Source organism: Capra hircus, chromosome 21 (genome assembly GCF_001704415.2).
Source record: "Capra hircus breed San Clemente chromosome 21, ASM170441v1, whole genome shotgun sequence".
In the NCBI taxonomy this organism is placed as follows: Eukaryota; Metazoa; Chordata; class Mammalia; order Artiodactyla; family Bovidae; genus Capra; species Capra hircus.
The window spans coordinates 33529522-33556902 of NC_030828.1; the positions used below are offsets into that span (position 1 = coordinate 33529522).

At 51.6% G+C, this 27381-nt stretch overlaps 1 protein-coding gene across 2 annotated transcripts in view; it reads right to left on the reverse strand.

Moving 5' to 3' along the window:
• ARID3B (AT-rich interaction domain 3B) overlaps positions 314-27381 on the reverse strand; it is a 47754-nt gene continuing 20686 nt past the window's right edge. Inside the window, exons 3-9 of one of the 2 annotated variants that reach the window (XM_018066519.1) lie at positions 20628-20699; positions 20340-20412; positions 7074-7257; positions 5577-5845; positions 5218-5472; positions 3684-3782; positions 314-2823 (exon numbers count right to left, since the gene is read on the reverse strand). In XM_018066519.1, coding sequence (XP_017922008.1) covers positions 2660-2823; positions 3684-3782; positions 5218-5472; positions 5577-5845; positions 7074-7257; positions 20340-20412; positions 20628-20699 — 1116 coding nt within the window. In that variant the 3' untranslated portion in view covers positions 314-2659. Of the gene's footprint in view, positions 2824-3683; positions 3786-5217; positions 5473-5576; positions 5846-7073; positions 7258-20339; positions 20413-20627; positions 20700-27381 lie in introns of both variants that reach the window. The other variant, XM_018066518.1, reaches the window with a different exon arrangement.

Here is a 27381-nt window from a genome sequence, read left to right on the forward strand (position 1 = left end):
GTGTGAGTTCTGCAAGTGTGGGGACTGTACTTACTCAGCAGGAGTTGAAAGAGGGCTTGCTCATGGCCCTGTGCCTGCTGGGACCCTGATGTGATGCCAGGGGTCAGTGCAGGTGGTCACACATATCAGAGGCACCCAGCTAATATAGAAGACAGGCTGAGAGTAAGCGCTTTGCCGAAACAGTGAGTGAGCAGTGAAGAGAAAGTTCAGGAAAAATCAAGGGATCAGAGGAATGGTTTATTTAGCCCCTTTTATTCCGAAGTCCCCTGCCCTCTTCCTGTTACTGTCAAATGAAAGAGCCAAAGCACCTGTGTCCTGCTTGAGTGAAGAGGTAGAGGTTTATTGAAATATAAACATTCGAGAACATGTAGATAGAAAATAACCACAACATATACAGACACTTGCTGCAAGAGGACTTCTGAGGTATTCATCCACTGCCTAGGCTACCCATGTGCTATCACATTTTTTTCCTGGTTAAATACAAGACGGGGAAGGGGAGGGGACCAAGTGGCCCCGGTCAATGGCTGCCATGTGACCTCAGGGCTGCACCGTCCGGAGAGCTCTTCTTGGCCCAGGGCCCCATTCTGGGGGCACTGGCCGGCACGCCTACCCTCTGGCTTTCAGGTTGAGACCCTACTATTGCCCCTCAGGGCAGTGAGGCCTTGGTGAGAGGGTGAGGCTGGGCAAGCTGCCCGGGGAAAGGGAGAGGATCCAACAACCAGGAAGACTCAGCACATGGTCCCTGTGTCCTCCAGGTGGCAAGGGTCCATCCTTCGTGACCAAAGTCCTGAGAAAGACACACTGGCCAAACGTCTGTGATGCCTTCAAGCGGGCCCAGCGCCAGCCAACCAGGCTCCTCCCTGACACAGACACCAGATGCCCCTCTCTGCTCAGCCCTGTGCCGGCCTGGTGAGGCCAGGAGAGGGTCAGCCCCCAGCGGATGGGGCTGTGTGTGTGTGAGTGTGAGACGGTGCTGGGGGCTAGGGGAGAGAGAGGAGATGCAGCTGGTGACGCTGCAGCTCACCGGGCTGAGGTATGTGATCTGGGCTCAAGTGTCTGATTTCCCTTTCCTTTCCTAGCCAGACTGAGCGTGGGGCATGTGTGGGCTTGGGTCCACCTCAGCCTCCCACCGCTACCGCCGGATAATGTCACAGTGGGCGGGGTTTCAGTGAACACTGCAGAGCCGTGTGTGAAAATCACCTCTTCTTCATGACACAGGAGCAGCCTGTTTCACCCCAGCGTGCAAGAGGAGAGACAGAGCTCTCTCAGCATCGCCTCACCCTCTGGGGCAGCTCGACCCCTGCAGGGTTCGTGGCCTCCATGGCCTGCACCGGCCCTGGGGTGGGAATGCTGAGTCAAGGGGAGATGCCCTGCCCCTAGCCCGGTGAGGGGCTGCCCCGCTCTGGTGGGAAATGGGTCAAGGGCCATCCTGACAACCAGTGTGGTTTCAGGACCCAACCTGCGTGAGAGGGGTCCCTCCATTCCACCTCCTCCCGCCACTGTGATCCCTGAGTCATCTCTCCTGCCACCTCCCCCTCCTCTTCACTGGGGGATCTTAGGGAAGGGCCAGAGGGGCTGGGGTACCAAACCATTTGCTCGGCTTTGGGGGACATCTGCTTTCGTTTCTTTGGTGCTACAGTAACAACAATAAAAATTTTAAAGTAAAAAAACCCACAAAAGTCAGCAAACACATATAAAAAAGATTTCAGAGATGCAAATACTTCCTGAAGAATCAAACATCAACAATTACAAATCTGAGGTATTTCAACGAGCCTGACACTGGCAGGTTTGGGGATGTAGGGGCTGAGGTGGCCCCTCGCCGAGGAAAGGAGGGGCCTGAGGGACAAGTGGGCTGTTTCCTGGGAGAGCTGGCCAGCAGGGACCCATGGAGGGGGTGGGGGGGCGGGCATGAGGTCTGGGTGGGTCAGGAAAGGGCCAGTGGGGTGGGTGCCAGGGCCTGTCTGGGCCGCCCCCGGGGCCCTGCCTCTCCCTTGGCAGATCCCCAGCAGGCCCTGGGTCCTGAGGACTGCCCTTATCAGCCCTTGCTCGGAACCATTAAAAAGGGGTATGGGGCCCTGAGGACTGCTTCATGAATTTGAGGGGCCCACACTCCAGGAGCCAAACATGGTAAGCAAGGTGGACTGGGAGGACCCCATCCCATGCTCAGCAGAGAAGGGCCACAGAGGTGTGCTCTCGGCTCCAAGCAGCCCCACATGGGAGTTAAAGATGGGGGAGCTGAGCAGGGAAAGAGACCAGCGACCCTGGAGTCACAGCAGAAGGCAGGGAGAGAGAAATAAATTAAAGGGGAAAGGGTGTGGAGAGTCTCCAGCCCTGTGTCAGCTTACAGATTGTCGATACACTGTGCCCGGGATGGGAGGGGGCCTGGGAGCCCTGGGGGAAGCTGGACGTCCACAGACCCTGCCCAGTTCTCCAGAACAATCCCTGATTGGACAACGCTGCCCTGTCAGGCCCCTCCACCTCTCCCTGCCTCTAGAGTACAGCAGGACCTGATGGAGCCTGGGCAGACGGACATGTCCAAACTCTCAACATCCGGCCAAATGGTGTCTGATGTGGGCTCCGTGAGATGAGGTAAATTCTGTGCATCAACTTCCGCCGCTCTTGAAGGAAGAGTGGGGAGTGCAGAGCTGGGTCCTGCCCCTCAGAGGGACCAGCTGGTGGAGGGCTCTGCACTGGGGGTGCCCCGGGATGAGGTAGGACTTGGCGAGCAGTGAGAACTGCTGCTGCTGCTTGAGCTGCTGCCGAGGCTCTGGGGGGCGGATCCTGTGATGAGGTGGACTGCAGGTTTCTGGGCAAACAGCACACCTGAGCGAGCGGGGAGGGGAGAAGGCAGTGTGAGCAGATGGGGAGAGCAGAGATGGGTGCAGGGGTTCAGTCCCTCACCATCTCATGCTGCCTGACTCTGGGTGAGGCTCCAGGCGGGGAGGTGCGCTTGCTGCCAACACTGCCCTGCCAGCAGGTGCGTCTACGCTGCTAAGGCGGGCAGTCAATTTGCTGAAAGGCCCCAAAGGCTCTAAGGGAAGTGCTCCCAGACCATGTTTAAGAAGATTAGAGATGAACCCATCAGAGAAAGGAGACTTGTGCTTCGGAAGACTGTAACGACGGCCACATTTAACTTACGCATGCATGCGTGCTAAGTCGCTTCAGTGGTGTCCGACTCTTGGTGACCCTATGGCCTGTGTAGCCCACCAGGCTCCTCTGTCCATGGCATTATCCAGGCAAGTTTACTGGAGTGGGTAGCCATGCCCTCCTCCAGGGGATCTTCCCAACCCAGGGATTGAACCTATGTTTCTTATGTCTCCTGCATTGGCAGGTGGGTTCTTTACCACTAGTGCCACTGGGAAGCCCCAATTTAGTTTACAATACAATGTTAAAGGCATGGATGGAGTTGATTATGATTCCTTACATGCAATGACTTTCTTTTAATTAACGAGCCAACCACTGGTCATAAAAGGGTTAGACAAGGGGTCTCTATGACTCCGTCACAGGTGGAGTTAGCAGTCCTGTTAGCAGTCCTCAGTCCTCCTCATCCAGAACTACTTGACCTTTGGAACTTTGAGACAGCATGAAAGGAAGCCCCCTGGGAAGGTGTTCAGACAGGAGGGGGCGAGGGGGCCTTGCAGGGAGCCGCACCGAGACTGGCTGCCAGCCTGCACCTCCCTCACCTGCGTAAGTGGTCCCATCGATGTCCACAGACATGCTGATGCTCCCAACGCTGCTTGTGGTTAGGTTCAGTGCTGCCGCCGAGGCCTCTGCTCTGTCCTCTGCTGGGGACAAGGGAGACGGCAGGCCCGGTCAAGCCCTTGGGCAGTTTTGTCGTCCCCTCCGAGGCTTGGCCACCCTCCCGGCCCGGCCACAGCAGGCTGAGGCCTCCCAGAGTTAGAAAGCACCCGTGTAACCTTCTCCCAGTGTAAGGTCTGGCAGGAGACCCAGGCTGGTCAGTATCCTATCGCTTGCTTTCTCCACTGACCCACTTCACTTCCCCAGCTCGCTCTGCTCTGAGAGAGGGGTCACATTGGGAAGGAGGCTGACCTCGGCTCACAGCTGTGCACTGATGCGTTTAGTGCGATTCAACAAACCCTGAGCACCCATTATCCACCAGATGGGGGGCCAGGATGGGGGGAGGGGTCGGCGTCGGGAGATCACTAAGACCAGCCCCATCCACTGAGAACTCGCCTGGCTCCCTCCTCCCCTTAATTAGACTGGGAGGTCCTCAAGGACGGGGTCTGCCTATCCAGTCCCTGTCACTCGCTCTCCATCTGAGCCATCCACGGTCTATGGAAGGCGGCAGGCACTGGCACACGAGGCCTCTGCCCCTCCCACCTGCGACTCTGTCCGTTCCTGATGTCGAGAGCCAAGAATTCTTCCAGATGAGCTGCTTCATCTATCAGCCTCTGGCTTGTGCACGACCAGGGGCAGCTGGCCTGAGAGGGGGATAGGGCAGAGCCCTGCTCTGGGCCACCATCTCCAGTTTCCTTGGGCTCCTCGCCAGGGGAGAGTGGGACAGGAAGGGGCTGCCTGGGAATGTGCACAACTCCCTCACACCTGATTTTCCCCCAACACAAGCCTGCTCATGTTTGTCCTGAGAGAGTCAAGAATGGCAAAGAAATGTGTGAGGGGGAAAGGGGAGAAACAGGAATGAGGGGTGTGGGCTATGTGGCTGTAGGGATGAGGTGGGGCATCTGAAAAATGTGGAGGGCAAGGGACAGATGTCAATTATGCTGCCAAACTTGTATTTCCTCCTCCCTTCCCTCCTGAGGGCCACTGGCTGCCGGCCTGAGGCAGCTCTGGCCCCTTGCTGGGCCTCGGGAGTGGGGCGCAGTCTTTCTTCCAGGTGGTGGGGCAGTGGGGGAAAGGGCGAGCCCTTTAACTGAGACAGATCAAAAGGCAGGGGTGGACAGGGAAGACCCCGCAACTGGCCCTGAAGGTCTCCAGCTCCTTCTCCTTGAACAACTGCTTTTCCTTTTTGCTACAGAACAGGGCATGCCCGAGGAACTCAGGCACCCTGGAAAATTACCTGAGCTTGGTGAATTGAGGTCTCCGCGGCCAATGAACCCCCAGGTGACTCCCTGGTCTCTAGATCCTTCTGCAGATCGGGTGAGAGGGCTGGGGGCAGAACCTGGAGGGCCCCCACCCCAGTCCCCGGACGTGAACCCACCCTGAGTGGAGCCGGGGCCTGGTGCACAGGCTGCTGCTCACCCCTGCCGTTGATCCTGATCTTCATGGGCAGCTGCCGCGCCATGTTGAACAAGTTGCGCTGGAAAGCCTGTTGCACCAGGCGCTGCTCCTCTTCTGACAGCCTGGACACCTTCTTCTCTGGAGGCTCCCCTGACTCCAGCCGCTCCCGCAGCTGCTCCAGCGTGGCCGTCCGGGTACTGGCCTGTTGGCCAGCCAAAGTCACAGGCACAGCCAGGCGATTTGGCACAGGCACGGTGGTCACTGGGACTCCATCACCTGACAAAGGCACCAGAGCTGGACGCAGCCCACAACCCACCCTCCTGCCTGCGCCCTGGACCCGGGGAGCCTGGTGCCCCTTCTCCCCCAAGAGCCCTGCAGACCTTTCCTGAGAGGAGCTGCCGGGGACATTCGAGAGCCGCTGGCACTGGTGCCACCACTGGAGCCCAGCCCAAGGATAGGGAAGCGGATCTTGGGTGGGGAGAGGAGGGCAGGGGCCCCAGCGGCGGTGGTGGGTGAGTAGCCAAAGAGGGAGGAACTGTAGCTGGGCCGCCGACCCTCCCTCCTGTTGCCGTCAATGGCCGCCTGCAGTTCAGCAGGGGAGCTCAAGGCTTTCTTCTCGCACTCGTAGGCATAGAGATATTTCATATACCTGGATGGAGGGAAGGAAGGAAGGAAGGAAGGAAGGATCACCCAAAATGCAGTGCCAGGACCGCCCAGTATAAGCTGATGATCCTCTGCAAGGGGCCTCCGTGGGGCAGGCTCTGTCCTCCAGGACGAAGGAGCACAACCTGGAGAACTTGGTGAAAGAGGAACCCTTAGGATAGCGGGACGCCCCAGCCCAGGCTCCCTAACTGCACCCAGGGCTAAGTGCGGCTGGAACTGGAGTCATGGCTCATCAGGGAAACAGCTAACATCACTAATGTTCTGTGTTTGTGTGGTGCCTTTCCAGTGCCCTGGGAGAAAGGGGAAATGCCATGTTTTGCAATGTCTTTCTGGCTCCTCGATCTCCTAGCCGTTCTGAGTCAGCTGTTCAGACAGGCGCAACTCTTCCTGTTGTGTGTAGGCCTAGCAGTGCCGTCCCGCTTCGTGTGAGATGCGCCAAGAAAGCAGTTCTCTACCTAAGAACCTTGGGAGAAAGACGGCTCTGCTGGCTGTTGCTCTGTTCCCAACTTCTGCAGGAACCATTTCATTAGATAAGACCCTTCTACTTTTCAGCAAGGCCTTAACATGCCCACCCAAGCCACACACAGCTGATCCTTCTGTCTTCTTCACAGAGCAACATCCCGAGCTCCCAAAGAACAGACTGCCCTCTGGGCCCCCTTCTTCAATGCTCCCCCTGCTCCTGCCACCCTTATAATTAACTCAAATGGGTACAAAAACAGGTCACTAATCCCAGTGGAGGCCTGCCTGCTTTCCTCTGGATAAGCTGAATGTCAAGAAAAAGGGCCAGGCTTAGAGTGGGGGTACTGTGTAGGAGAAGATGTCTTGGAAAGATTGTGGACTTCAGAGACAGAAGTCCAGGTATGAACCCCAGCCTGCTTACTAGCTGATACGGCCCTGACCGAACGATCTAGGCTCTGAGGCTTAGTTCATGTCAACTGGAAAACAGGGACAAAACCTACTTGGTGGGCTTGCCGGTGAAGCGGAATGAATGAAATGAAACAACACGGAAAGGTGAAGCAACAGCACACAGGACACGCCTGAGAAAAGGCACTCTCAGGTTTACTTAGGTGACCGAGGGATTCAGCTCAGAAAGCTCCTGGCTCTTTCAGGCATTCCGCCCGTCTTGCTCACCACACGGTGGAATTTCCTTCCTTCCTTGCCTCAAGGCTAATTCCCTCTTGCAAGCCTCAGCCGCCTTTCCGCGGGCCACTCACTGGGTCCTCAGGGTGAAGGCCGCACTGGTGATGGACGTGGGCAGGTTCAAGCCTTTGGTGATCTCTCTCCAGATCTTCTTGTTGATGATCTCCACCAGGCCCCCCTTCTCCGTCACCAGCTTATACAGCATGTACAGGTCCAGGATCTGCTTGGCCATGATGGGGATTCGGTTGATAGGGGTCCCTGCAATGGTGCGAGGAGAGAAACACAAGGATAGGTCATTTTCAGGCAGAGAAAGAAGACATCTGTGCATGCCCACCTTTTGCTGAGTTGGAAATATGTTCACAAATATGCTCAGAAGTGTAATTTGAGTCAAACTCCTAAAGCCCGGAAGCTATCAGACTAGCTGCCAGGTCTCCTCGGAAGAACAGAAAGACAGGTCCAACTCACGGGCTGCGTAGCCTTGGGTAAAACACATGGCCTCTCTGGGTCTGTTCCCTGCTGTAAATAAGAGAGCCAGACTACATGACTTCAAAGATTTATTTTTTGCTAGCAATATGACTCCTAATGATTTGGAGATCAGTCCTGGGTGTTCATTGGAAGGACTGATATTGAAGCTGAAACTCCAATACTTTGGCCACCTGATGCGAAGAGCTGACTCATTTGAAAAGACCCAGATGTTGGGAAAGATTGAGGGCAAGAGGAGAAGGGGACAACAGAGGATGAGATGGTTGGATGGCATCACCGACTCGATCGACATGGGTTTGGGTGGACTCCGGGAGTTGGTGATGGACAGGGAGGCCTGGCGTGCTGCGGTTCATGGGGTCGCAAAGAGTCAGACACGACTGAGCGACTGAACTGAACTGAATGATCTGGCAACTCAGTCCTCTAGAGCTTTCAGAAGTCATTCGGCTGCCTCCCCAGTGAACGAACTCTTTCCTGACCTCTGCACAGGGGAGGGCCGGTCCCACTGTCCACCTGGACAGCCCCTGGGCTTCTCTTCTGCAGCTCTCAGCGCCGTTTATAGCCGTGCTTTAATTTATTTGCATCCTGCCTTGTTTTCTCCTCATCTCTTCTCCTGCTGCAGGATAGAGAAATGGGTTTTTTCCCTCTCCTGTGTCTCCAACATGTCAAAGGAGCTGCTGGGCACACAGGTCTCCAAGGGGATGAAAAGCCACTCAACAATTCTCTTCCCACTAATCACTCCACTCCCTCCCTGGCCTCTGAAAGAGGGAGGGTCAGAGCTGCTTCCGCCCCCTGGCCCCGAAGGGAAGTGACAGGAGTCAGGGACTTGATTAGGAAACCTGGCCCGGAGCAGGAAGGCCCACTAATGAGCACCCAGGGACGGCAGGGAGGGCGCGGCCAGGCTCCTTTCTTGGGCAGCCGGGATGCTCGTCAGGAGGCGTGATGGATGACTGTCATTTGGCAGCCCCGGGATTAATGATCTGGAGGTCAGAGGGGAGAATTCCAGCGGGAAGGGTCACCGTCCGGGGCACAGTATGAGACTTGTTGCCTTTTGATGGCAAGTCCTTTTACTGTACACCGGCTGCTCCTCCTCTGCCTTGCCCACCCCCACCCCCCCGCCAGACCCCCTCCCACCCCCACTCTGGCTTGCTTCGGTCTCACTGACTGCCTGGTGGACGTCAGGCCAGCTTGATTAGAGAAGGGCTGTTTGTTTCAGCTCCTGCTTCTTTCCCCTCAAGGAATGGCATTTTCATCTCAGTCCTCGCACGCTGCCCTCGCTCTTTTTATAGGATAATTCAAGCCAGAGTAGAGTGAAGGGTCCCACGATTATGAGGAAGCAGCAGTGTGAGCGCAAACACATGGCACTGCTGCGGTGGTCCCAGGCCGCTTTCCTCAGTGTAGGAGGGAGCCAGAGGTCTCGAAGACCTGTGTCCTGACAAAGGCCATGGAGTTGAATCCAAAGGATCACTGGTTAGATGCCAGAGGACTGCCGGCATGCTCCTAAGACACAACAGCGCGCACGCTGGTTAACTCCTCCCTGTACTGTTCTGCACATCAGACTTCATCCCTGTCCTAAGCACAGAGGTCTCACGCAACAAAATCGGTCCCCCAGCAGAACAGGGCTAAGGTCTCCCTTCTCTGCGGCTGGTCTGCCCGAGCCTTCACGGCCTTGCCTTGAGAGTCTGGGAGGACCACTTCCAAGGTTCCCTCCCATAGGACCCAGAAGCTCTCAATTCCAGAAGCTTCCAGAACATCTTTACATGTGACCCATTCACTTCCAGGTCTGATGTTCACACTCAGCTCCCCTTTATCCCCTAGGCGAGCTCCCGTTTCCCATCCTTGCCTCTTCATTCAGCAACACCATCGCTCTGAGAGGTCCTGGGCAGCAACCTAAGAGGGAGACTGCTCCTCTTCTCTCTCCCTCACCTTTAGGTTGTCTGGAGGCTCACCGATTCCTCCTCTGAGGCACCTTTCAAAGCTCGCTTGCTCTCTACAGCCATCACCCTGGGCCAGGCCTTCACTGGCTTCCCATTAGAGGCCCCAGCAGCCTTGAATCCACGCGCTCAACCTGCATGCTCCTGCCAGACAATCTGATGAAAACACCACTTTCACCCCATTACTCACTTCCTAGTTTAGACTCTTTGCGACCCCACTGACTATAGCTGAACAGGCTCCTGGGTCCATGGAATTCTCCAAGCAAAAATACTACAGTGGGTTGCATTCCCACCCAGGGGATCTTCCCAACCCAGGGACTGAACCCTGGTCTCCTGCATTTCAGGCAGCTTCTTTACCATCTAAGCCACCAGGGAAGCCCCCACTTAGAAGATTATGTATGATGTGTCTCAAGAACATTCCAATAACTTACTCTCACTCAATCAGCTGGGTCTTCTCACTCTCACCCCACAACCCAAATTCTTTCTCCTCTATTTTTTGGGTTTTATTCTTCCTCTTTATCAACTCTAAAATGATGTGCTCAAATCCTCCTTATATGGGCCTTCAATGCTCACTCTCTCCAGGAATAATTTTCTAACTACCTTGGTTTGAATATATTTCTTTCCTCTCCGAATATCTATTATAACCACTACAAGTTCCACAAACAATTACACATATTTCACTTATGCTTGTCTGGTATCCCAGGAGGATTGTAAGCTCCATGAAAGCAGGGACTGTTTTTCCCTTCATCATGTCTTGAATATTATAAAGTTTAATAAGCGAAACTACCATGCAGATTGAACAATGTGCTTCTCAGAGTCAAAGCAACCAGCTCTGTGCTAACCCAACGGGGAATATTAAATGCATTTTCCTCCTGTCGGTGGTGTGGCCGCCTGGGTCTGTCACTAGCTCTAAGTGGCTAATGCTGACAGCCCTGAACAGAAGTCACCCTCTCTTCTCGGAAACTGGCAGGTTCATGAGTGTCACGACCTTTGTTAAACAGACTAGGGAAGTGAGGACTCTAGCCCTTGGCATCTGAGTCTTACAATAAGAGGACCAGCAGCACAGGAATGGATGGAGAGCTGGGGATTTTGAGACGGTAAAGAAACCATGAAGTCATTCAGTGGGGCCACAGAGAAGGGGAGACAAGTGTTAAAGAGGGGAAGGTGGCTGGGTTTGAGATATACACAGAACAGGCATGGCTGAGTCAGTGACCACCAAGCTGGGCTTGCCCAGATGAGGGTGTGCTGTCCTTCAGAAATGTCTCCTTGGAGAGCCAGCTAACACATGGCTTTGGAACTCCACTTGCGAATAGCTTTCAGAGTTTATACTATTTTCATTTGATTCTCTCCAAGGTGGTAGATCTTCAAATATAAGGGTGTGTTTTACTTTTAAAAAACAGTCATTCAAGGAAACAAGCCAGGAAAACAGGACGAAGTGAGCAGGCGGTTTATACTGATTTTGTGTGAAGATGAGGTGTGGCCATCAAGCATGACAGACTTCCTCGTGGGGCTCAAACTGCCTCTGAAGGCAACTCCCCAGGGAGGAATTATAGATTCCCTCAGAGCAGTCACTGGACTAAATGTCTAGTCATTTGAGATGACTTCTTTCAAAGAGAACAACATCATAGATGTAGAAATGTCATTAAATATTCCCCTCTTTATAGTCACACAGCAAGTGACTGCGTTAGGCTGGGAGTTGCCTAGGGGCATGGGAAACGGGCATGAGCTAGGAGCGCATGAGCTAGGAGCAAAGTGGCATTCTGAGTCCCCAGGGTGACCTCTCCCCTACACCAGGGCTGCTCTGCCACCCAGCCCCACTCTGGGCATGCGGGGGTCGTGATTTCTCTCAGCGGGGGCCCTACTGCCTGGTCAGGCACCCCAGTTCCAGGAATCGGCAGGTAAGAGGAACAGGTGTTTTCCTCCCACGGATGGCCCTCCACAAAACCCCTAAAAGGAGTGTCCAGGGCAGGTGGGCCCCTCAGTCCCACCAGAAACAAAGCTGACCATACCCTGCAAGCCAACTTTAGATGACATCATGGCTTTCTCACATTAAGCAGCCAATCCAGACATGAAACCTGCCCTGGTTTTGATTCCTTCGACAACTAAGAGAGAAGCAGGGTCCTCAGGCTAGTCTGGCTCTGTGGTCTGCCCTTTGCTTAGTGGACCTAGCAGCCATCTCCTGTGTCTCAAAGAGACTCAACTACGAAAAGAGGGGGAGAAGAACTTTTAGCTGAGTTTCCCTCCCTGAACAAGGAAAAAAAAACCCAAAAACATCATACTGGGGGGAGGGGATGGGAGATTGACATATTCAGGCCTCAGTTTCCCTGTCTGGCTGAAGCAGGGAATTTGGACTAGATGACTCCAGCTCTAAAGTCCTATGAGTCTAGGAATAAAAATTCAAAGTTCAAGTCCATAAGCAATGCCTCTTCCCGTAGCCTTGGGGGGAAGTAGGGGAGCTTCTGGCCCACCCTATGGGCTGGATTACATCTTACTCTACAGAGCCTCTTCACCGGAGAGACAGCAGGCCTCAGTCCACAATAAAAGCTAAAGCAACCTGCAGAGAGCCAGGAAGGAGGCCAGCAGCCACTGCAGAGCACTCTCCGTGGGTCACCAGCATTGGCCCTGCAGGGGGCCGAATCCCCGCCCCCCCCCGCCCCCCCGTTATGCCTCCCAGAGTGGGCAGGAGCACATTGCGGGAAACCCTGTGGGCTGTCAGTCACTGCTATCAAAGCAGGCGCTTGGATTGAGGGTAATTAATCATGGTCCCTCTGACAGCAATCCAGGGCCTTATCTGTACCCCAAGAAATGCCGCTGGTCTCCAGTTCCCTCCTCAATAAAGGAGACTGACAGTTCCAACAAAGAGGCCCCTTATCAGATTTCAGCCAAGGAGCCTGAAGCAGCCCGAGGGAGATGCGGAAAAGGCTTTTATGAGGCTGGGACCCAGGGAAGCCGCTGGGAGCTCCGGGGGCTTTAACCCTGGGAGGTGGGCATGCCGCTGGGCGCTGGCCCTCGTGCTGCTGTCCGGAGCCCTCAGTGCAGATGGAGCCAAGCAAAGCCTGCTCCTGGTCCTCGGCCTCCTCCCTGGCACCGGGACTGGAAACGCAGCAGAGCAGGGACGAGGGCGGAGCGGGGAGATGGTCTCCTCGAGCATGGTGGGCATGTTAGGGGAGGGCCGCTTCCTCCCCACCACAGAGAGTGGGCACGTTCCAAGGATGACCAGAAGCAATTGGGGGCAGGGACCCAGGACAGAAGGCACACGGCTGCCTTCCTGCCTACAGGAAGGGGTGAGAGCCCAGGACCCAGGGCGTGGCCCTGCCCAAGACCCTCGCTGCTTTTCCTGACTTTGAACAAGATCATTAATCATTTCCACAGCATGTCAAGAGAGCTGGGAGCCTAGAAGAGTTAAGCCCCCATTTAAGCGGGAACGCAGAGAGGCAAGCAAGCCTCCTGCTTACTCCTCTGCATATTAATTCCTGCCCAGCTCTAGTCTTGCTCCCCAGGAACAAGTAGGGGAATGACTGGTGGTATTTTGCCTGTGACTCGCTCATGTAGAAAATATTTCCCACTGGGACACTAGGCAGCAGGGAGTGGTGGCGTGCCATGTGTGTGGAGCTGACTGGCCTACAAGTCAGGGTGGAGCGAGGATGCGCAGATATCCCGATACTGGACTGGGCCTACACGCACCCTTCAGCGCTCTACCACGAGCTCTCACTGAGGAGGCCTGACTGACACAGGGCTTAGTGCCTAGAGCCTAGATGAGTGTCTTAAGGATACAGCCCACCAGATCTTTTCTGCTGTGTACACCCCACTATCCATTGCTCACAGCAAAATACAGAACATCTCCAGCACTCCAGAAAACTCTTCCATTATCCTTCCCGATCAATAGCCACTCACCACCCAACTCAGAGGTAACCATTATCCTGTATCACTATAGGTGATTTTCTTGAACTTTACACAAACCGAGGAATGCAGTATATATAGTTTTCTGTGAATGGCTTCTTGTGTTACACATTAGGCCTGTGAGAGCCATCCCAGCTGGGTACAACGGTAATCCATTCTTTGTTATTGCTGTGTGGTATTTACTGCACCAGAGGACTATGCAACCGTTTAGTTGCCCATTCTACTATTGATGGACGTTTCAGTTCTTTCCCGTTTTTGCCTATAATGAATGGTGTTGCTATGCATACTCTTGCGTGTGTCTTTTAGTGAACCAGAGCTTTCATTTCCATTGGGGATACACCTGGAGGTTTAACTGCTGGGTAATAGGGTTGGCATTCATTTAGCTTTAGTAAACACCACTGAACAGATTTCCAGTAGTGACGCCCATTTATAGTCCCACCAGCAATGAGTGGAGTTCTGGAGGCACCACAATCTGAGAGGCTAACTTCAGACCCACTACCCTTCTTGATACTCTAGCTCAGACCAACTGCTTTAGGTGAAGTTTAATAGCACATGCAGTCTTGTACTCTGCTACGGCCGATGATAAAACTAGGGCTATGGTGGTGCTGTTTCCTCCCATAGAAACTATGCTCAGAGAAGAAAACTAAGGAGTTAGAAGGAGGTGGACTGTCGGGTCTCTGCTTCACCTGCTGCTGATCAACAGACCGGCCTGAGCTGTCCAGGAGAAGGGTGGAGGGGTGACTGGGGAGAGGCCCAACAACTCAAGGCCATTCTCCCTGAGCAGTGCATGGCTGTCTGAGCTTCCATTGCCCTCTGTACCTCTAGCCTCTCAAGACCTAGCAGATGTTCCCACAGTGTAAGCGGGTCAAACTCTCGCTTCAGACTTTTCCTACACCAGTCCTTGGATGGTCTACTGAATACTGGCTCATTTTGGAACAAAGGAGGCCAAAGTATCAGTCCATGGAATTCTCCAGGCTAGTGGGTAGCCTTTCCCTTCTCCAGGGGATCTTCCTAACCCAGGGATTGAACCCAGGTTTCCCACTTGCAGGCAGATTCTTTACCAGCTGAGCCACAAGGGAAGCCCAAGAATACGGAAGTGGGTAGCCTATCCCTTCTCCAGTGGATCTTCCTGACCCAGGAATTGAACCGCAGTCTCCTGCATTGCAGGCAGATTCTTTACCAACTGAGTTATCAGGGAAGCCCTCAACCCAATTTTACCAAGTGCTAAAAGTACCAATCGATGATTTTGAAGGGGAAGAGGCTGAATTTAAAGATAATAATGAGTTATTCAAATTAACCATGCCTTTCAAAAACCAGGGATCTCTTCCTATTATCATGGATAACTGGTTAGTAATAAGGTATTTAAAAGTGGGGACACGGGGCTTCCCTGGTGGTCCAGTGGTTAAGAATCCACTTTGCAACGCAGGGGACACAGGTTCAATCCCTGGTCCAGGAAGATTCCACATGCCTTGGGGCAGCTACGCCGTGTGCCACGACTAATGCTGCTGCTCTAGAACCTGAGAGCCTGAACTACTGAAGCCTGTATGCCCTAAAGCATGTGCTCCGCAACAAGAGAAGCCATCCTAATAAGCAGCCAGCGCACTGCAATTACAGAGCAGCCCCTGCTTGCCACAACTAGAGAAAGCCCACATGCAGCAATGAATCTCTGGTAGAGCCAAAAAAAAAAAAAAAAGTGGGAGAGGAACCCTAGCACTAGAACATCAGCCACCACCTGGGGAGAGAAAAAGATCTGGCCTAAAACAAAGGACTGATCCTGAGACGAAGATTTGTATTTTGGACTTTCATTTGGGGATAAAGTTGGAAAACGAAGCCCCAGAGCATATTTTATCTGACAAAGACAAACACATTTTAGTCTATCAGGAAGAGTGTCCACGGCACAGACCATTTAATGCAAGGTACAAAGAATATATGAGGAACTCCCTCCACCAAGAGGCAAAGCAATATATGTCACGAACATTTCCTTGCCTGAGATGGATAGATAAGCACACAACAGAAGGAAAAACACTCAAATTGCACTTTGAGGCAGACCAAGCCCCTTTCCCACAGTAAATTCTTTGTATATACACATCAAAAACAGATCCAACAGTCCATTTGGGAAAACCAAGGTCAGGGTGCAGCCTTGAACAGAACTGGTGGGGGAGGGAGGGCCGTTCTCCAGTGCAGTCCTAACACAACTTGTCTTCCATGCGACCAAGCAGGCCCTCCGTCGGGTGCGCCAAGCTGGCACAGGTGCTGGAGGAGAGATCCTCGCTTGCGGGCACTTGGTTAGGGGGCCCTTGGTGCTGTTAGGGCTTTTCCCGTGCCCCCCTAATCCTGCCTTGACAGACGGCAGCCTCTGTGCCACCGTGACCCGTCACATCTGCCCTTCCCTGAGAGACAGGCTGTCTCACCCTGAGATGAACACTCTTCTTGCATGAAGACCTGTGCCCCATGTTTATCAGCTGGATGCTGTCAGACCCTCCCGGGCCCTGAGCTGTGGAGGTGGGCCACAGTCCCTGTGGGGCTTAGAAGGCTGAAGGAGAGCGGAGGCTTGTCCACTGCCCCAATGGGAAGTGATGGAGCTGCTGGTGCTAGGGGGCAGTGCGGGTGAGACAAAGAATCCTGGCCTGGGGATGAGGAAACACGTGCTAAAGCGGCTTTGTGGCCTCAGGGGAGTCATTTAACCTGGGGGCTGGTTCTTCATGGCTACTGTGATAACCTTTGCTCTCTCTATCCCACAGAGGTGGAGCTATGGGGAACAGAATATCAGATAATGGGTTGAAAGGGTTCTGTAAAGTACATAGGGTAACAATAATAAAATTAACAGCAAAATCATTTTCCTCCTCTTTGATGAAATCATACTTGTGCTTCACTGCCTGGGGAACAAGAGAACAAGCTCTTCTTCCTCAGTGACGAGGGAAGAATGTTCATAAGCCTTTGCTTATGAGACTTTCAAATCAACACCTGCCCCCCTTGCCCATAGTACCCCCTGGAAAATCTACCAGGGAATAAATAACACCTCAGAAATCACCCACAGTGAGTTAAATTACATACACACACACACACACACACACACACACACCCAGCATGTACACATGGCAAAAGGTGAGGAAAAGGGGGCATCAGAGTTCTGAAACCTAACCCATCTTTCTACAGAAACGTCTGTGTGGGAAGCACAAGCAAAAGAAACTTGTTTAGTTCAGTCTGGCTTCACTCAGCTAAAGAATAAACACATGATTCTGCAAGGAAAGGACTGAAGCATTTGGTTTGATGGCGGGGTGGGATTCCCTGGTGTAGTTTTTACACAACTATTTTAATAGAAAACTGCTCAAGGGGCTTTTCTTCTATTTTGGTTATGAAGGGTGGCTCATTGTTTGCTCACAGCTCAACAGACACAACCACGGACACATAATACAGAACAGAGAACTTGGAAGAAACTTCCAGATTGACTCCAACCGAAGCCTTCTCTTTTTAGAGATAAGGAAACTGTGGCCGCTGGAAGACGAAGGGTTTGCTCAGGATGGATGCTGGCCCCAGCTTCACCTGCCTCAGTCCACAGGCCTTCCACAGGTTGCAGCAGCCGTTCTGAGGCAGGCAGGACAGGCGCCTGACTGGGCACTGCCTTGGCCTCTTCTCAAGTGCCTTTTGGGGCAGGTTTCTCTGCTGGGGGTGGGGGAAGGGGTCACGAGGGTACAGGTCACCCAGTCTGGGCTAGAAACCAAGGTACCTTGAGCTGAAAGGCCCATCTGCTGCAGTCAATTCACCCAAACATGTTAACAAGCCGGAGAGACCCAGCACAAAGCAGCAGTTATGGCCAGGCCCCTCTCCCACCGCACAGCCATTTTATCACCTGCAGCTGCAGTCATTCGGGGCTTCGGGCTGGTTGCCACCTCCCCTGGAGCCCGGTGCACTTCCTCTGTGGTATAACTTCTGTGTCAAAGCTGCCCAGCCCACTCACGGCCCAGGTGGGCATCACTGGGCCTTTCAGATTATGGCTGCTTTCCGGGGCTCCTCTGAAATCAACTGCTTATCTTTCACCTTAGCTCTGGAGGATGAGCTGCTGACCCACTGCCAAGGTCTATGAGGCTCTTCCTTGCACCCAGCCAGCTAACACAAGTGGGCTCCTGAGTGCCCCAGATTCCAATGTAGGAATGACAAATAAATCACAAATGCCTAGGGGCCCTTGGTCTCACCATTCTGCAAAGAGAAAAGACAGCAAGCTTCATATGGTTAGAAGCACAAACTGCTCCCAGTCCCCTTGAACCACTCATTCTAAATTTAGGCCATCAGACATGAGTCTTCCAGGGAGGAGATCACTGTGATTTTAAAGAGAACAACCTAACCTCCACAGTCTCCTTGCCTCAGTCTTCCCTCTTCAGCCCAACTACACACTGCTTGCCACAGCGAGCTTCCTGAAAGCACAGCTCTGGCGACACTCCCCGGGTGTTCCCTTCAATAACTCTGCTATGTCACAGACTGGGAGTGCTACCTTCTTGGCCAAACACAGCTCTTCACAATCTGATGCCACCTGATTCATCTAGGCCAGACAAGGGTTCTTCCAGCCCTGTCTGGACCACATACACACCATGGCACTTCTGCCTCTACTCTTGCCATGCTGGAGCTACAGCAACTCTCGGGTCCTTGCACTGCAGCCTTGGATGGGGACCGGCACCCACTCCGCTGGCCCTCAGCTACAGGCGGGAAGTTCCTCCCATCGCCAGACACAGGCCCTGCCACCCTCAGGTATTGCTCTCTGAGTGGAGCTAGGATGATTTCCCTGAAGAGTTTCTCTGCAGAGGAAATTTCTGAACTTCAACTTCTTTCCTACCCTTCTACGGCAGTGGTTCTAAACAGGGGGACACTTTTGTCCCTCCAGGGACATTTATAATATCTGCAGACATTTTTGGTTATCAAGACTGGGGAGGAGCCCCACCACAAAGGACTATCCAGTCCCCAAAATCAATATGCTGAGGCTGAGAAACCTTATACTAGAGTAATTAACAAGTACCAAAACTGACTCGACTGTTTCCCTTCTATTGTTGACACTAGCAAATAGTGAAATACCGAACGTAAGTGCTGAAGAAAGAAAAAAGATTTACTCAGGGCCTGAATAACCGTACATAGACAGGATCAAAGAGAGTCACTTCTGCTTTGGGTTCACTCTGGAATAGACTAGACGCAGTCTGGCAGCCCCAGTGCTGTGCAATAGCAGGACACTCAGCATACATCCCTCCGTACTGCTGACCTCCAATCACAGGCAGCTAATTGGGGGTGGGGTGGGGGAGGGGAGGCTCCCCACCACCACTGGGGCAGCTGAGTTAGGAAAACCAACAGGACTGTTCTGACAGGAAATGTGTCCTGAGCAGGGCTCCTCCCAGTCGCTGCCCCCAGGTCTGGCCCTGTGCTGGCACTGTGGACACGGAGAAATGACAAAGCGGCCGCCCTCAAGGAGAGCCTCGCCTAGTGGGGACCCAGAGCAGTAAACACACAATTATGGATCTTCACTCTTGGCTAGGCTGCTATAACTTCCATTTTCCTTTAAAAATCCTTCTGGGAAGGGAGAAAAACAATAAAGCAGAATCTAAAGCAGTGGAGCCACACTGCTGATTAAAATCTATATTGCTATAGCAGCCCTTCTGAGACGAGATCGGCTCCTGGGTTTGCACCAGCTGGGCTTGTGGAGCTTGTAAATAATTAAAAGGTAATTGGAAGGGGAGACCAAAGTATTAAGTGGATTTCTCTCTCTCAGGGCAACCAGGGAGTTTCATTGCTGCCAGTCACATTATCTTTCGGGATTATATTCTTGTTTTTTACTGACACATGCAGCTCCAGATAACAGTTGGAGGAGTAAACTAATTAGAGCTGCTTAGACTGCTTTGATAGGCTTGGAGATGAGGGGAAACCGAGACTCAAAACTTTCGATTGCCTTTGCAAGCAAACCAGTGGTAATAGGCACACTACTAAGAAGGCAATGAAGCTTTGGAAGGAGGGGGACAGAAAGAGGGATGAGGCTGGTGGGGAGAGGGAGAGAGGGAAGAAGAGGAGTTAACTCAGGATCTTTCATTGCTGGAGGCCGTCATTACAGCCCCACCTACAATAAAGAGGAGGACTTCATTCCCAGGTCTCAGTAAAGGAGCTGACACAGAAACCAAGGGCTACACGATCAGGCAGGGTCCCCGGGAACATGCGGGCAGGAGCAGCTCCCCTAAGGCTTTGTCCTGAGGATGAAGAAGATGTCGCCACCCAGGTTGCCGAGAACTATCTCCTAGAGAGGCTGGGGTTCTGACCATGCTTCCTGAGGGCTGCCAGCTGGTGAACCCGTTGCTGTGACAGAATACAAAGCCAGGAAGTTGAGTCACTGTGGGCTTAAGACTGAGACATGCCATGGTCCCAAGTGGAGATGGCTGGGGGTGGGTGGGTGCAGGAGAATGAGAAGGAGACAAAGACCAGAAGCAGGAAGGCGCGATGTCTACGTGCCCTACACTTAAACTGCAGGAGCACCCCAACCAAGCCAGTGGATGCAAAAGTCAAACAGCCAATGGATACGGGGAAAAAAAGTTAGCTTTTCCTTCCTGTGGATCATTTCAGAATCCTCCCAACACAACCTGGAGGGCCTCCATTTTTTCATTGGCCATTCTAAGTCTGTATTAAGCCAGATGCACCAGCAGGAAGCCCCATATACGAGTTTTAAGTGATATCCAGGACTACTTACTATAAGGCTAAGAAAAAAAGTGTATTTGAATTTGAAATGACTCCAGAGACCAGTTAATCAGAACAGTGACAAGAATAAAGCAGGACCAAATCTGGATGATCATTCCATTCATTTTCTACCCAGGCCCTCTCTGCCCTCTTCAACCTGACTGTCAATTATTCAGCTAAGTATGGGACCCACTGGCAATAAATGGCTCTTGTCCTCCTGGGCTAAGATGCTGGCACTCCACAGGGAGGATGGCTGAGTGACCTGCACACAGTGGGCACTCAATAAATGTTCAATGAACTGAAATGATGAGTAGGGTGCACACTCACCCCTCTTCTGCATAAAGACGAAGAGGTCATCCAGGAACTCTTTCCTCTCCGGGTCACTGTCCAGTTCATACAGCTGCGATCCCGAACCCACCAGAGAAAAGAAAAACACACACCACAGTGAAAATAAATTCCATCTTATGTAGGAAGTCTTACAACAGTGATACACAACCATCTGAATGACTACAGATGTGACTCACAGGCCACTTCTATCCTCATTCCTTGGGGAGCAGATACAATAACCCACTGCAGAACGGCCCCTTCTGTTATCGTGAAGGAAACATCACAGACCTTGGCAAAATCACGAGAGATCTCTCTTCCCCGGCCTCCATCTGCATCGTCACTCCAGGCCAAACCACCATTCTAAAGGGGAACGAAGCAAGAGGTCAGAAGGCAGGGTCAGTAGGCAGGGAGTGAGGGGGCAAGGCAGTCTTTTAGGGCACAGAGGGGGACCCTGAGCAACTGTGCTCTCCTGGCTCACACTGAAAGAGCGACCGCTTGAGTAACTGCCTCTGCCCCCCTAAAAGGGACATCTTGGTTTTGTGCTTTCAATTATGGTTCCAACACCAGAGGGAGTCAGGTAGAAGAATCGTCTTCATTTGCTGGAGGGCAGTAGGTGTCACTTATACTTGATAACCCTGGAAGATGGGACACAAAGGCCTAGCTTTGAGAACTGGCTCATCCCTAGTTGATGTTCCGGAAGCCATCGTTCTGAGGTGAACCATTTTTCTGCAGGTCCAGTGTGGCATACGTTTGTATGTTTCATGGTGTGCCTGCAAATTATACGGTATGTTGTGAAGATACCTAGCTGGCCTCGTGCACAACACTTCAGTGGAAGATAAAGGGTCAAAGGGAGCAAGATGAAGATCTCAAAGATCTTGTGGTCTCTCAGCCAAGCCTCTCCACCAGAAGCCCTAACTCTAGTGATTAGAACTGCCTAGTGATATGAGGGCCCCCGGGGCCTGAGATTACTCCCAAGATATAGAAGAGACTGTTCCATTAGGGTGAAGTTCATTTTCATTAGAGAAGTAATGAAAACCTAATCCTAATTTAATTGATTAGGTCAAACCAACACCATTCAACTGATTGGGAGGAAATGGCAAATATGCTTTTGTTTATGTTCTTAAAATCTGCTTCCTGCTTTTATTCAGTTGAGTAACTCTTTCTCAAATCAGGCATCATCTCCTACCTAGAGCCTTCCCTTCACACGTAGATGCACAAGTTCTCTGGAAGCACTCTCTGTTCATCTTGAGCTTAGAATATGACATATTATTTTGGAATTATTTGTCATCCCCACATACTGTAAGCTCCTTGAAAGCAAAGTGTCTTCATCTTTGTACCTGTAGCACACAACACACTGCCTGACAATTTTAAGGCTCCAGTGAATATCTGATCGACTATAATCATTGTTAAAAGGCATTAACTTAGTCTCTTCTCTCCCTCAGGGCCAAAAGTGCCCACATGCACAAGCACACGTGTGCCAGCCAGCTGGCTGGGGTGTGTAAGTGGCTGGGGAAGGACGTCTCGGGCTGGGGAGTGGGCTGAGCTTTGTGAGAGCAGCAATTCACCATACACCAGGTTAAGGATAACCAAGAAGAAGTGACACCCTGTCAGTTGACATGAAACAGGCTCCATCAAATTGTTTCCCTGCTTATCTACTGAAAGACTTGTGTAAGGAAGTGCTCAGGAAATGCTATCTGGCTGTGCTCACATCATCTCCCCAGGCAGAGGCTGTAGAAACGTTCCTACAGCACCTTCAGCTCAGGGAGGCCAACAACCAAGTGGAACACTGTTTCAAAAAAAAAGCTAAAACCCACGCTGTAATTACAGTCAACAGAAACCTGGTGTCATCTGGTGGCAACTAGCACAATGAATAATCAAGATGAATTATGCCTGTCAGGTCAGCAAAACCAGACAGAGTTACGGTCTCCTTTCAAAGGCTGCAGCAGGTCGTCCTAATGCCTAGTGATTTCGTTTGAGCCAGTAATTCCTGCTGGAAAGTCAATTATCCCGGGAGCCCCTATCAGCTGAAAGACATTTAATGGGGGATCATTGCTGCTTCTGTTATGTCAGCTGTTTACCGTGGCAGCTCAATTCCCAACTCTCTAGCTAGAGATCTGAAGCTGATTCTGTTCACAGGAGGATTCTTTCTCTATCAGTCACCAAGAGAGAGGGAAAAACAGTTTCTTTTTTTGCTAATCACAGTAACCTCAAGGCACTCTGAAAGCTCACTCAGAAGCTATTTAACGCTCAGCTGGGTAGGGAGGAAGGAATCCACAGCCTAGAATCTCAGACAGCGCTTTCCGCAGCAGGAAGGGAGTGTACAAACAAGCATGCCAGCCCCAGTGCCACCAGCGGTGTGACTACGTGTGAAAATAAGCACCCGAGTGCGAGGGTTCGGCTCTGGGAACAGAGGAGAAGGCCTTGAGGATGGAGACGTCGTGACTGGTTTTCACCAGCTCTGCCTGAGTCACAGGACAGTCCAAGCACTGGGACGGTCAGACTGTGGACTAGTCGTGGCCCACCAAGAACCACTCAGGTTCAAAATCTGCCTTGAGCTGTGATTTTACCCTGAAATGCACTAGGATGGTGACCAGGGAAGACAAGGATGCTTGTCAGAACCGGACGGAAACAGGATACTACATTCCTATGAGCAATCCCCCTGTTTGACCCATTCCTCAGATAGGAATGTCCATTTAGTGTTTAAAGGAAACACAGGGAAAGAGCTGCCTGGGACTGGAGGCGTTTTCTTTTGTCCAGGCAAAACTGGACCATTATATAATTGAAAATATTCAGTTGGGGCTGACGGGGACATGTCCACTCTCTCTGCATTGCTCTGTCTTGAGACAGTTAAAGTTCCACCTTGATTCACAGGATTTTCTGGCTGAGGTGAGGGTACTTCCTAAACCCTGCCTGCCCTTCACGGTCGGGCTGTTTCCTCTGGGAAGCCTCTGCCCACAGTGGCGTTCTCCTCTGGGCGGTGTGGCCTCGTGTTCTATTGTGCCCCTGCCTGTGCCCAGTTTGTAAGCATCCTGTCAGGGTATCCCTGGCCCCCAGCACGTGAAAAGCCCCGACTCATCTGCTGAGAGACGGGGAGGGGCTCCTCCATGGAACTTCCAACCCCACAGCTCCTGTCTTCCCCTCCTCCTTTCATTAGCAGGATTACAGGCTTCAGAAGTTATTTTCTTGGTTCTTAACTCTGCTCAATGGCTGCAAAACACAGCTTGCTTGTGCACTTCAAGTTTATGTACAGGAGGTTTCTACCTATCAACAGGGTGTGGGTGTGGCTGCTGGGAAGTTTTCAGCTCGGAAATGACTGAATTCTCGAATGTAGAATGTGGCTGACAGCAGCTGGTGGAGGAGGAACACAGGGAATGGTAGAAGCGAATGTGGAGAAAATATACCCCCGAAGAGTCAGCTCAATAAAGATCAAGAGAGGCCCCCACATAAACCATTTCAGCTGAAGGTCGCCACACGCAGTCGAGCAGCCGGGGAAGAGGCTTTGTTCCCTGTGGGCAGCAGGCAGCCAGGATTCAACAGCCCAGAGACGTGCGGAAGCAACAGTAGCCAGAGTGGCCGCTTGCTGCCATTTACGACCTTCTCAGCCTCCCTTACTTGAGGGCTCACTTTACCAGCTTTGATCTCACCAGGAGCTCACAGGAAACTGACAGTTTGTTCCCAAATACCCACCTAAGGCTAGCTTTCCCTACCATACCCACATTCAGCTCATTTCCCCCAGGGAGGCCACAGAGTGTTTTGCCTATAAATCTCTCAAAATTGGTTGTGAAAGAAAGCTGGAGAAAGAAGAAAGCAGAGCAGGAAGCTAGCGTCCACACATCTTCTGTGTAACCAGGGCCGGACCCGGAGCTAGCCAAGCAATTTCTCCCTTAATTCCACAATGGAGAGGGTGTTATTTGGAAATGGGAAAACAATGGCTCGCAGAGCAAGTTAGTCACCTTGCCCGCATTCTCAGAGCTTCTCAGTGGTAGCATCAGCATTGAAGCCCAGGTCTGCCTGTCTCTGTGGTACACCACCACACTGCCTCGTGGGTGCAAAGAACAGTCGAAAGTGTTCTGGGTGGGACCTCAGGGAGGGATGGAGGGAGGAAATGAAGAACAATGTTCTCTATATGCAGAATGCCTACAAATGCCAGGTCTTGCTTGGCCTTGGGCGGCTCTATCACTGGGAGATTCTTTTACTCCTTGATTCTTCTCATTGGTTTCATCTGGCAGGTGCAGCCAAACAGAAACCCAGCCCTCACACAGCACTTGCCCAAGGGACTTACCTGGGACTACTGAAGGTACCAGAATAAGAACAGCTCACCTTTTACCACTACCTTCCAAACAGAACCTCCTGGCTAAGAAGAGCTGCCCACCTTCCTCGCAGGAGAGCGAGAAGGGGAGACTCTCCTTTCTTTCTGATTGCTCTGAGGGGACTGAAAGAATGTGGCATCTAGCACTCCCAGCCTGCTCATAAAAGGCCTTGAAAAGAATGACCAATCAGAGTCTGATCTAACTGCCACTCAAAACTTAAATACTGCCTCCTCAACACCTCAGCCCTGGAAGGGGAAATGTATTCATCATCCTTGAAAATCGAAAAGGCTGCCTTGTGGAAGAAGAAGAGGGCTTGTCTTTTTTTTTCCCTTTTCCCTCTAAAGCCCCAGAGGGCAGAATGAGAGTCTCTAAGCAGAAGTTAACCGAGAGAAGATTTCAGGTTGATTACAAGAAAGACTTTTCCAACAGTCAGAACAGCCCAGAAATGGAGTGGGCCTTCTCAGGAGGTGGGCTGCTTCCTGTCCCCGGAGGACTGCCTGTCTGGTTATGCCATGGTGTGGAATCCAACGTGAGACGGGGCCCCTAGGAGAAGCAAACAGCCTATGACATTCACTCAGCGCTGCTTTCCTGAGCACCTGCCCCACTTAAGAGAGCTGTGCAGGCTGCTGAGGAGAATCACCACTCCCCCCGAAGTGGTTCCCACACCGGAGTTCTACCACAAAGCTGGAAACACAGGCTGAACACACACAGCATTTAATAGACAGAGCAAGCCAAAGTACCAAAACATGAAGTGCCAGGGAGCTGGAAGAAAGGAGGTGGCTCGGAGGTGGAGACGAAGCTGGCCTGGAAGAAAGGGCTGAGAGGTCAACAGTCTCGATGAGCATGGAGTGGGGGATAAACAGGCATGTTTTGGCAGAGAGGATGCAAGTCTGAATAGTTAAGGTGGAAAGAGGCTGTGAGATGCCTTGAATACCAGGAGGAAATTTAAGCTCTGAAATGTGAAGAGCGGGGAGGCTGTGGATGTTTTCTGAACAGAAAACAGATGATTAAATCAGTGCTTCAGCTGATTTTAATCACTCATTTTTGTTGGAAAATGCATGATATACACATACAAATGTCTGTAGCCACCTGACTGGAATTATGGGAGATTTTAACTTTTTTCCAATTTTTGCATTATATTCATTCACATACAAACACTGGATCACCAGGATATACGAGATACTGTGAAAGGTTCTAAGGGGAAGAGAACAGATAAGAACCTCTGACTTCTTGGATGTTAGAATCTAATGGAGAGAGAGAGAGAGATGATTTTAAAAACTGTTTATTTCCTCTAGATTAACATCTGAATCTGTCATGACCCAACACTCTTCTCCTCCCCACCCATCCCCACAACAAAGAAAATTCAGACTGCATTAAAATTATAGAATAATGAACTAATACAATCACAATATTTAGTGTTTCAGGTAAGACAGCAATATGGCTCTTCACTTAATAAAATGTGTTTTTACTGTTTCTCGGTAATGATTCACAAGGTCAATACATCACTTTTGTAAACAGCAGTGAAGATTTGAGAGGAAAAGCCAGCACTGGGGCTGGCAACACTGAGAGTCTGGGTTGGGGGTGGAGAGAGCAGTAGAACCGGGAGAAACGGCTGTCCTAGACCAGCCAAGTCAGAGAATCAGCTAGATCTGGACGGAGGGGATGGAGCAGGACAAGAAGGATGAATCTGAATCTTAACGTGAGAAAAGTCAGTTCCAATGAAAATGGAGAGACGCTGGGCAGGGGACCGAGCAGGACGCCTTGGAGCACTAATGAAAGCAGTGCACCGTCTCTGGGGGTGTGCTACAGGTGACAAGAACAATCCAACAGCCCTGGAGGAAGCCAGGCTATAGTACTTGGCAGCAGCAGGAGCCAAAGGCTTATTGCCAAACTTCCAGTGAGAAGAGACATTTAACCAGTGTCTCCTGACCCAAGAAAGATACCTTGGGCTTTTTCACTGGGGATTTGGAAGAAGAAGAAGAAGAAAAAAAAAAAAAAGCCCAACCAGACCACGCCTCTAAGACCTTAGGAGCCAGCACTGCATTCCTTAGAGCTGTGCCTCCCCAGAGACAGGAGCGCCTGACTTTAAAAGCAATTAAGTATCTAGGCTATTTTAGGATTACTCCTTGACCACCTGGAATATCTTATTAAAGCACAGCTCAGATGTCCAAAGCAATTTTAGTCCCCATTCCTCACTCTTCCCCAAGGCAAGAGTTAACCCTTTCCTTCAGGTTTAAAACACAGAGGCTAAGTTACTAGCTCTTCACTTGAGTTCCCCATATTCTGAAACCTCTAAGAAGCTGTCCGGTCCTTAGAACACCATCACACACACTACAGCTTTACAGAGATTCTTGGGTGTTCTCTGAAAGCAACACAACAGTAACGTGTTTCCTTTCTGTCTACTCTATAATCTAATAGATTCTGAATCACACCCACCGTTCAGATCTGGGCAAATTCCTGGGACCTGAACCTCATAGTCAGCTCCATGGGTAGACTTCAAAGGGCTGATCCCAAGCTCAAAGATATCAGTTAGTAACTTTGAAATATAAAGTGTAACAAAAGTATTCCAGCTGAATACTGCTGTTGTTAGTACTGTTCTTTTTTAAAAATAAGCAACACATGAACTACCTTTTCTTTGCTCTGCCTGTGTCTCTGTAGGTATTGCCCCTAACACTTGTGACTATCTGCTACTGGACAAGTGGATAATGTTGTGATGTTAAATGTCCAATTCC